This window comes from Silurus aristotelis (genome assembly GCF_946808225.1).
Source record: "Silurus aristotelis genome assembly, chromosome: 19".
Lineage (NCBI taxonomy): Eukaryota > Metazoa > Chordata > Actinopteri > Siluriformes > Siluridae > Silurus > Silurus aristotelis.
The window spans coordinates 4031773-4042933 of record NC_139592.1 but is presented as its reverse complement, the minus strand read 5'-3'; the positions used below and the strand labels follow the sequence as shown (position 1 = coordinate 4042933).

At 38.4% G+C, this 11161-nt stretch overlaps 1 protein-coding gene across 2 annotated transcripts; it reads right to left on the bottom strand.

The window, feature by feature from the left end:
• Nucleotides 1-3055: 3055 nt before the first annotated feature.
• plagx (pleiomorphic adenoma gene X) lies at nt 3056-10733 on the bottom strand. 2 transcript variants are annotated; one of them, XM_083520978.1, is made up of 3 exons: nt 10281-10733; nt 7443-7509; nt 3056-7351 (listed from the first exon to the last, which is right to left on the bottom strand). In XM_083520978.1, exon 3 carries the CDS (start codon nt 7303-7305, stop codon nt 6145-6147), a length of 1161 nt encoding a protein of 386 aa, XP_083377104.1. In that variant the 5' UTR covers nt 7306-7351; nt 7443-7509; nt 10281-10733; the 3' UTR covers nt 3056-6144. The 2 variants fall into 2 exon arrangements, with proteins under 2 accessions (XP_083377104.1, XP_083377103.1); XM_083520977.1 differs by having other exon boundaries at nt 10344-10733.
• Between the last annotated feature and the right edge of the window lie 428 nt (nt 10734-11161).

Genomic DNA, 11161 nt, shown 5'->3' with positions numbered 1-11161 from the left:
TGTCTCCAAAATGTCCTACATGCGCTGTCCCTCTAATAAACTCATTTTTAATCCTGTCCATCGTCGTCACTCCCAACAAACATCTCAACATCTTTAGCTCTGCTACCTCCAGCTCCACCTCCTGTCTTTTACTCAATGCCACTGTCTCTAAACAATACATCATCTCAGGTCTCACCACAGTCCCATAAACTTTCCTTTTCACTCTTCTATCACATGGGTGGTGTTAAAAATATTATATTATTATATTATATCAACAAATGCTGTTTCTCAAAGTTTTTATAATTTATTCGAGCTCTTTCTGGACTGAAAATGAGGCCAGCATTGCTAAAAAAAATGTCGTAGGAAAGTGCTGAGCCTTAATGACATCTTCAACAGAGGTGCAAAATTAGTATTTGTATCGCTCATTGTCAATTAAAATAGAGTGGAGTAAAAAGTACATATATTGAAATCATAAGTGTAGTTGAGTAGAGAGTCAATGTTGCGTCAAAAAATGTACACCACTGCTTGTTGATTGCGTTAATGTAAACCATATTAAATGAACAGTGTCGGGATTTCATCACTGTAATGTCAGTGTTTTTTGAGGCTTCTCAGAGATGATGGTAGGTCCCGGGTATTATTGATGAGGTCATTTGCGGATGGAAAGGAGCTGGGTTATTTTGTGCCATGAGGTTTTGGACCATCACATCATAACCTTGTGCTCCAGAACATCTGATCACATGCACATTATCAACTTGTGCTGTTAATATCATGAACAGCAGCTACGCTAATTCCTCTCCACTACTTCTCTTCCTCTCCCCATCCCGAGGCTTCCTGAGGTTTGGCCAGCTCCAGTCACGTCTCACCTCATGAAAATTATGGACTTTAAAGAAGTAGATGCCAAACTCGCAAACATCCTGAACCATCTAGAGACGTACCAGTGCCAATTGGATCCCACTGCATGTGTGGAGTTTGACATTGGACCTCCTGGAGTGTTTAAAGGCTCTGGCATGAAGAAGCTGATGCTGGATCTGTGATGATCACAAATTTTGAGCTCAGTAGCTCCTACTTTTATACCAAAGACTGTAGAAAGAACATTTACTTATAATCTTATACTCCAGTACTCATGTTAGTTCTCACTCTCCAGTGTTCTGTATTGTTGAAAGATTTATGATCAAACTCTTGATGTCACCCAAATGAGGATGGGTTCCCCTTTTGAGTCTGGTTCCTTTCAAGGTTTCTTCCTCATAACATCTAAGGGAGTTTTTCCTTGCCACAGTCGCCATGGCTGCTCATCAGGGATAAACACACACCATTCACCTTCACTGTTGATTTCTGTAAAGCTGCTTTGAGACAATGTCTGTTGTGAAAAGCGCTATAGAAATAAACTTGACTTGACTTGATGAATCCCAGTCTCCTGCCAGGGGGGACTAACTCAAAAAGTCTGTGTCCAGGGTAAGAGTGGTTAGAGACTGCTGACCCCAGCTGCCTGCTTCCTATGAGTTCCTGTTCAAATGGCAAAATATTGGTAAAATAGTTTATTTTTCCTAAAATGCCTCAGCAATTTCGAACTGTTGGTACTTTTTTAAGAGTTCTTCAAGATTTCATTGGATGAATAAGGGTTCTTTCTTATAAGGAACCCTAGGGTAATGAACAGAATCTCATATTTTGTTCCAATTGGACAACTGAAGAACTTTTGAGATACTGATATAGATGAATATGGCAGTCAAAGGTAGCTCTTGGAGTTTCTTTATAAGAACAAAGATTTGTCGTGGTTATTTTGTAAACTCATGATCTCTTCATCATGGCACCTGTTAGTGTGTGGATTTATTTATTAGGCAGCAAGTGAACATTTTGTCCTCAAAGGTGATGTTAGAAGCAGGAAAAATGGGCGTAAGGATTTGAGCGAGTTTGACAAGTTGTGACGTCTAGACGTCTGGGTCAGAGCATCTCCAAAACTGCAGCTCTTGTGGGATGTTCCTGGTCTGCAGTGGTCAGACCAGGCGACAGGGTCGTGGGTGGCCGAGGCTCATGGATGCACGTGTGGAGCGAATTCTGGTCCTTGTGGTCCGATCCAACAGATGAGCTCCTGTAGCTTATACCGCTGATGAAGCTGGTATTGCTGTTATGCTCAACAATTCAGAACTGTTTTGGCAGTAAAAGGGGGAGCAACACAATATTAGGCAGATGGTCATAATGTTATATATTATGTCATAATTAATTATCATATAATGTCTGATACCCAATGTAAATATAAAAGGATCAAAGTTTTGTGATTCGTTACAAAAAATGTGAATTGTTAGAAAAAATTGGTTTCACCCCACTTAACTGTTCACTTAAATAATTTCCTTAAATATCTATTCTTATCAGTTTAATAGCTGACACATTCCCTACCCGTGGACTATTTGTTTAGGGTGTGGGGAGTGGTAGCTCCAGTGGTTAAGGCGCTGGATTACTGATCATAAGGTCGGGGGTTCAAGCCCTGGTATCGCCAAGCTGCCACTCTTGGGCCCTTGAGCAAGGCCCTTAAACCTCTGTGCTCCAGGGGCGCCGTATCATGGCCGACCCTGCGCTCTGACCCCAGTTTCCAAGCAAAACCGGGATATGCAAAGAAAAAATTTCACTGTGCTGTGCTGTAATGTATATGTGACAAATAAAGGCTATTCTATTCTTCTTCTACAGGGGAGGTGGTAGCAAAATGGTTAAGATGTTGGACCTCTGATTTCAATATCGTGAGTTTAAATTCCAAAACTAAGCTGCAATAATTGGGACCCTTGTGCAAGGCCCTTAATCCTCAATCGTATAAATTAGATAATAAGTTACTCAGGATAAGAGCATCGAGGTGCGGTTACCTGGAGGTTGAGTCATGTCAATTTCCAGATAGGACACTAGATGTAAAGTTGCTATAACTCAACTTCCAGGCAAATGCTATAAATGTAAAAAATTAGTTCCCACCGAATCGACGGTTCTTAAATAACTTTGTTAAATAGTTTTGTCACAGATTTTCTCCTTTAAGACTAAAATTTTACATTTTCTATTCAAAATCACATAAATATGGTTAAAAGAATGAAGACTCCGATGTATTGAAGATACTTTATTTTCTCTGTCATCCATGAATTTGTTTCCACGTACATTAAACGAATTCAGCCTTTTTTTTTTCTCTCGCCGAAAATGTGAAAAAAGATCTGAAATGTGAAAAAGAGCAAAAGGCCAACTGAGAGACATAAAGATTTAAACCATCTTACTCCAGTGAGATACCCACATAAACACAGTTGAGGATACGTCTGAGGTAGTTACGTTTGAGTCCGAACACATCACAGTAACATTGGTTTCCAGTCCATTTCAACTCGGGTCTTTTCTTTCTTTCTTTTTTTCTTTATATATTTTTTTCCTTCTGTTGCAGAAACCGGATTCATCTCGTGAATCGCACCCGTGTCACACCATTTGCAGAAAATGGGACTGTCATTAACATATGTAACATCTGTAAGAGCAAACAGCAACAGAAATCACATAAGACAAAATACTTTGTTTGAAATTGAACAAAAGGACCAAAAACAGTGTTTTTTTTTTTCTCTGTTGGGGCCTTAAAAAAAACAAAAAACAAACAAAAAACACCAGATGAGCTTAAAAAATGAAAATCATATTGATCATCATCATCATCATCATCAGCGACTAACCGTTTGCTTTTACAATTATGGAATGAACAGAGAGAAATCAAGAGTTACAGAAAAAAAACGAGACCAACTAAATTGTCTTCACTCTTTACTGTCGTTCCATAGGTCATCAACCTGAGGAACGCAACGGCACCCTTTTAAAATCTCGCCTCAAATGCTAAAAAAAATAAAATAAAAAAAATAATAAAATAAAAGCTATTTTATTTTCCTCCATAAAACCTGACTCTATAATCGTTTTAGTTTCATTACTACCGAAACGCAAATTATAGCTAAATAAAATCACGTTTTTTTTTTTCTTTTATTTTTTTTTAAAATGTTCTCTACATCCACTACATCATTTCATCCAAGGATTCACTTTTGTTTCTCTACTCGATATCATGCCTGGGAGGCAACTCTCCCGTGCGGAGAAGTCCGCTAAAAGAGGTAGATGTACTGAGTGAAAGCTGCGAGTTGGGGTGTGAGTTAACCACAGTTCGAACTGACTCGTAAGTCATGGAAGTGCTTCTGACTGAGAAAAGTGCTTGTACAATAGAGAACACAGCGATAATCCAGTCTCTTTTATCCCCCCGAAAATATTACAAGATTCCGGACTGTGAAAAAGTCAGAGATCAGGTTTTTTTTTAACGATTTCACTTCCGGCCAAAAATCGATCTCAAGTGCGTCCCGGTTATTTTTCAGTGTCAGAATGATACGCATTTAAGCAAAAGTTTAGACATTTCCGTATTCAGCACGTCCACACTTACCTTTATTACAGCGTTTACTCATTACTGAGGACGTTATACCAAGTTCAACATGTCCAACAATGATTCCAAAGATTTTTGTGGGGAACTGGATTTCAGCTTAGCGACTTTGTCTACTGTACGAAAAAAACCAGCGGCTAGTTTCTTTACTGTTTCCACGTCTGATCTCAATCTTCCTAGCTTTCGACCTCGTAATCTTACTGCAGAATGAATTCATTGCCAGAAAACAGTTCAAAGTGCACGATTTTTCGAGTTACGATGATTACAATTTTCAGGGTGTTACGATGGCGGTACGACAAAATTGTCAAAATTTTTTTTTTGACATTTTCATACAATACGTAGAACGCGTTTTTTTCTTTCTGTCTCTCTCCTTTTTAACAGCGTCACTGAAACAGAGCCTGTCCAAAACCGCTCGCATGTCATCACACACATCCATATATACTGAAAATTGCTCTGATTTGCTGAATTATGTATCGTAATTGTAGTTACATTATTAACAAAGTCTTGTAAAGGAATTTCTTTCGGCTTCTCCCATTAGGGGTCGCCACACCCGATCATCCGCATGTTTGATTTGGCACGTTTTTTTTTTTTTTTTTTTTTTTACGCTGGATGCCCTCCCTATTTATCCGGGCTTGGGACCGGCACTAAGAGTGACTGGGGTTGGTTTCCTGACCGGGGATCGAACCCGGGCCGCATCAGTAAGAGCGCCGCATCCTAACTACTAGACCACCAGGAGACCTTCAACAAATAGTCTCGACTTTGTGATATTTTTATGTTACGATGGGGTCATTGGAATGCATCTCCATCTACCTATATTTTTATATATACATATATAAATATATATATATACGCACGCATGCACAGCTTTTCTTTACTGTATTAAATCGGTGTAATATCTGCACTTATCCTGACTCAGGGTTAGTTTTCATTGTTAAGGTTCTGTTTCATTTCATTTACACGTTCAGTTTTGGGGATTCCAGAATCTCACCACAGAATTTCCTTCGACTTTCTACTTTCATCTGTAATTTGCCTCTTTTTTCTGATATAACCCCCTTAGAATCTTGTTGGAAATATGAAATACTTGGCAAAGGAAAGAGTTCATGCAAATTGTCATCTTTAACTCATAATTTCAATTGAAACCTTTTTTGATCACAACACAAGTGATTAAAATCAGAGGGCGATCTAATGTAGGAATATGAATTCTAGATTGAACATTTAAAGGAACGTAGTTGCGTTGGCTTCTGTGTTAGTCATTTCTGGAAACTGCATTAGGCTGATGTGGATTGCGTTGGAGCCGATCCCTGGAACCCTGGGCGTTCAAGCGGGAATACGCCCATAGACATACAGTTTCACAGCTTTTGTTTAATTTCAGTTTAAATACACGTTTCCTGCATGTTTTTTGGAATCTTGGCCGGAAGTGGAACAAATGGTGGTCTCTGACTTTTTCACAGCGTCTTATTTTCCTCAGTTTAGTTCAATGCGGACTTCTCAATACTAATATTATTCTAAAGAACACCATAAATCACTACAATCAAATAAAGGGAAGAACTTCTAAGCAAAAATATATATATCCTAAGTCGAAAAAAAAAAAAAACTATTCTAAAAACAATCTATTCAATCCAAAATTCTCACAAATCAACTTATTCTACAGAATTTATCAAGCGGGATCCGTAAAGTAAGAGCCTTCTGTCGAAGTCCGCTGAGTGCATCACTTTGTGGCGATGAATACGCATCACTCAGTTTACAAAGGAACATCACTGCTGGAAGGCTTGATGAAATCGAGGTAGAGTAGAAGAGAAACCAGGAGGCTGATTTAAATGCCCCAAGGCCTGAGGCTCGTGCAGCGGCTGTGGCTGAAACGAGGCGAGAGGCCCAGAGAGCTGAGAGGTAGGAGTCGGCGAGCAATCTGTGGTAGTGGTAGAGTATCCCATCACGAGGCCCCCTGAACTCAATGGGGCACTGTAGGCTGGCAGGCCAAACGGCAGGAAGCCCAGCAGTGGTGAGAGGTCCACGTTAGCAGCAGTGGGCGAAGCCTCGGCGGTGGCAAAGGAGTTCCTGAGGGTGAAGTGGGCGCTCTGACCTCCCAGGCTATCAGGCAAAAGGTCACTCGGTCTGGACGCGGAGGTTGCGACTGTAGCCTGAGGTGGCATCGGGCCACACTGGAGCTCATTCAGGAAGTTCTCCATCTCAGCTTTCAGATATGAGGTAGCAGATGCTGGTTGGTATCTCTGAGCCTCGTGGTACTGTTGAGGATGGTGCTTGCTTGGCTCAAAATAGCAGCCCACACCCATGGGGCTAGATAAAGCCCCAGGCACCACAGCATGATGGTGACTAAACCCAGAGGTAGATGCACTCTGCAGACCCTGAGGATTGAAGACACCCATTGAAAAGGCTTTCGAGGCATCTTTTGGGGCTCCCGAGGTACACGTGGTTGGACTTGGTTCTTCTCTCATTACACTCGGGGGTGCAGACGTGAGGACATCCAGCTCCTGGGCATGACTCTTCTTAAGGTGGCGAGTAAGGTGGTCACGTCGGCCGAAGCGCTGAGCACAGCGAGGGCACAGGAAGTCCCTTCTGCCCGTGTGCACCACGGCATGACGCCTCACGTCCTTCCGAGTGAAAAAACGCCGGCCACAGCGCTCACACTGGTGCTTGCGCTCCCGCACGGCTCCGCCTGGTGGAGGACGTCCGGTATGGGTGCTCAGATGCTCGAGAAGAGTCGGCATGCTTTCAAATACTTGACGGCACACCTTGCAGGTAAGATCTCCGGTCACCGAGGTGGCATGAGTGGCCACGTGGCGTCTCAGACCCAGCCGGGTGTTGTAGTGTTTGCCACACTCTTCGCACTGCAGTTCTGGCTGGTTGGAATCATGGGTCTGCAGGTGGCTGTTCAGCTGCTCTTTTCCATGGAACATCGTTTCATACGTACGAGCAGGTTTTACTATGTTTGTGCTTGGACATCTAGGAAAAGCCAATTTTTACACAACATGGTTATGAGGAGTTTTTTTTTTCATGATTAAGCAAAAATATATACAGAAAAGACGGTCAATACCAGAAAACCAACTTCGTCATATAACTTCTCTTGAGCTGGTTGGTAGTCCGTTTGCATATTCAACATCCTGCACAAAGACACACAGGTGTAATGAGTGAGATAGTTTCGCTTTAATTATAGTCCTTGTTGCTGTTTATGACATTTGATAAGAAACCAGGGTTTCTGCAGGTTTCATCAAATCTAAGACATTTTAAGACCTCTTTAAGACCTATATCGTGACATCAAAAACTCGCATATACATATTTTTTTTCCTTACAAATCCGTTGTTTATCAACTGGCCTTAACCGAGCCCTAATTTATTTTTTTCCAAGCCAAATATCACATCCACTTCTCCATAGCTGAAAAATGTAATCTGTGTCATGTCTGTAGTACAATCCGAGAGAAATTTGCACCAATAACAGAAAGCTGATTGGCTGTTGGTCTCATATCTAGTTGTAATACAGCGAATTATATTTAGACTGGTCGAGAGTAAAAACTTCATCACTGGAAGAAGAAGAAAAAAATAAAACTAACCACATTCTAAAGTTTCAATGAGCATTAAATGGACTTTTTGTAAAAATTGTACCTGTTGTAAAATTATTTAAGACCCAGAACAGCGAATTTTACTTTTTACCGCCTAAAATTCATGCAGCTATCTGAAAATCAGGTGAAGTGGTGAGTATTTCATTTAATCCCCTAAGGATTTCACTCTTTTGAGTTTTACACAGAATGGTGCGAAAAACAAAAAACATTCGAGTGACAGTTCTGTGGGTGAAGACTCCCCAATTCACCATAATTAAACAGTGAAGATGTTTTTTGTTCTTCGTAACATTCATTGTTAAGACTGTTATGTGTGAACAATCCAGAACTTTTGCTGTTTCTGAAATACTTAAAAAAAAAAAAAAAAAAAAAAGCTGGTTCCAACAACCTCAGCACAATTGAAAGTCACAGAAATTACACTCGTCCTTCATTATGATTTTTAATCTGAACATTACACCTTTAGCGTTTTTATCCAGAATCGAACAGGTGTACAGGTACATTGTACTGTATTGTAGTGTAACAGTGTAATAATCCCTGTACTACATTCAACTATTCTGCCATTAAATCATTTTCTATAACAAATAGCTGCTACAGTGTTATATAGTCTGTAAATAACGCGACAGTATTCCCTGCAAAACCGCTCGAGATGCACCTCATCTGCTTCATTATAGATCTTTGTAGACAAGATATGGAAATGAATCAAAGGCCAGGAAATGGAAACAGACGCTTAGGTACAAAGTCGTACACTTAAAGCAGGCTGTCTTTAAAATTCTTTGCTTTCTGTTTGTACTTTTACTGCTTGGGGTTTTCTCTTTGTATGAGTGTATGAGTGTGTGTGAACTATATACTTGTTTCTTTTTACTAATTTAATCCTGTGTGCAAGTACTTTTAAATATTAAGCTGAAATACCTACACTTATACACAGTTTTGAGGTTAGAAAGAATTTCAACTATTGAAAAAGGTCGAATGCTATTATCTAATCGTACACAGTAGCGATCGAGTATAACTATATTTATTACTTTATTATAAATAGAATAATCCTGAGGAAAAAAAATGTCAGACAAATAAAAAGGTCTTGGAAATCCTCTTTTTTAAATTCTGTAGTAAAACTGAAAGTAAAATGTGATCATTTCAGCAGTGATAAATTATTTTGTGCTAGTTTTATATTTTATAAGATATAAAACTATTGTGTACACTTTAAAACCGTATGTTTCTGGTCTATAAGTTAGGAAGGATTTTATCTATTTAGAAAAAGTGTTTTATTATTACTGTATTATAAATAGAACATACCGAAGAAATCAAGCAAAATATCCAAAGAAATTTCAGAAGGAAATTTATATAAATTTTATATAAAACTATAGACTATTTTTATGTTTTTAAAAAAGAGGGGCTCAACTGTAGAAGATCCTAGAAATATATTTTTTTATTCGCCATTAAAGATTTAAGGAAAATTTGATCGTTCATCAGTAATTATTACAATTATTTTGTGATGGTTTAATATCTTTCTAAATGGATCTCAATAATCTTAAATTTAATTTAAATAAAAAAATAAATAAAAAGTTTTGTACTGGAAAAAGAAAAAGTCTGTAATAAAAAATAGACTAAAAATGCAATATGACATTTTGCGATCAAAAATAAATAAATAACATTAATCCCCCCAAAAGTATTCATCCATGATCTGTCATAAAGATAAAGTTTTTCCTAATTAAATTAAAATATTAACAATTTACAATTCTACCTAATAAAAAAGTTGATCTCATATGCCTATAAACCTGGTGTCGAATAATAAAAAAAATTATTAAAAAAATTAAGCATTAAAAAAAAACATAGTATAAATTTGATGCTAAAAAAAAAAAAATATATATATATATATTTTTACTTTTCAAAAATGTTCCTCATGCACTTTTACATTCATTAAACGAGTTTACTCTTAGTCAGCAGAAGCGTGTAAAGCTTCATGCATTGGACCCCCATCATCATCATCCCACCACCATGCTACTGCTAACACACACACACACACACACACACACACACACACAATTGCGACACAAAACAACAAGATTACACATGCATATTTTCGAGAAACATTTTTCTCCATCGGAAAGTGACAGAAAATGAAAAAAATTAATAGATAATTAATATTTATGTAACTTTAATGTGTTGAGTTAAACGTTTGTTCAAGCAGTATTTAGACCCCTTTTTTTTTACACCGGCCAACTTTTTTGCTCACTTTTAAACTGAAATAAATCCTCATGCAGTTAAGGAAATAATGCACAATTTTTTGTGCACATCAGATATTTGATCTAGATTTGGACAAACCTCGGATTGGGTTGATTTAGAGGGAAATAAGTGCATTATATTCAGCAGAGCAGCAGCTCTTACCACCAAACTTTAAAGCCCCGAACAAGTCCACTTTGTGCACCGGATCAGATCCATAACCAGGCACCAAAACCACACTCTGACTGCCATCCCTGCTTCCCTCCACACCCGCAATACCAACGTCGTTCTTTTTTTTCTTTTCTTTTCTCCCCGCTTCTCTCCGTTTTCTCTGTAATTTCTGGACCCGCTCCAGGCCTGTGCGCTGTTTTCCCTCTAAACACAGCGGCGCTCGAGCTGCCGAAGCCCGAGAGCGCGTGCATTGTGGGAGCGTGACGTCACGCCATCTTTCTTTTCCTTTTTTCTTTTCTTCTTCTCCTCCCCTAAAGTTCCTGCTTTATACGTGTATAGTCATTTGCATCGCTCAGGCCTCTTTTAGTTCATTTCACCCAGTACAAAAAATAAAAAATAAAAATAAAAAAATCTCAAAATAATTTATTTTATTTATTTTTTTTAAATAAAACTTTTCTTAAAATAAAATTGTCTTCACTAAAGGTTTTGTCCACGTCTTCTCATCAATACGCTCTACTCATATTAGACATATTAAACTAACAGTTAAGCTTAATTTTTTTTCGTCGATCGATTAGCTGTAAATGTTAATGCTGTGGTAAAAAAAAATAAAAAATAAAATTCATTAAAAACACAAAGTTTGTTGCTTTTGAAAAACAATTGGTTTGGTCCTTTGTATCCCTCAGTCCTCTTTTAGTCCAACAAGTCACCATTTCAACCACCAAAAACATAAATCCTAATGTTTTTGAATATTTTTATTTATACATTTATTTTGATCTGCTCAGCAATACACGCTAGTTGTAGTAAAACGTATT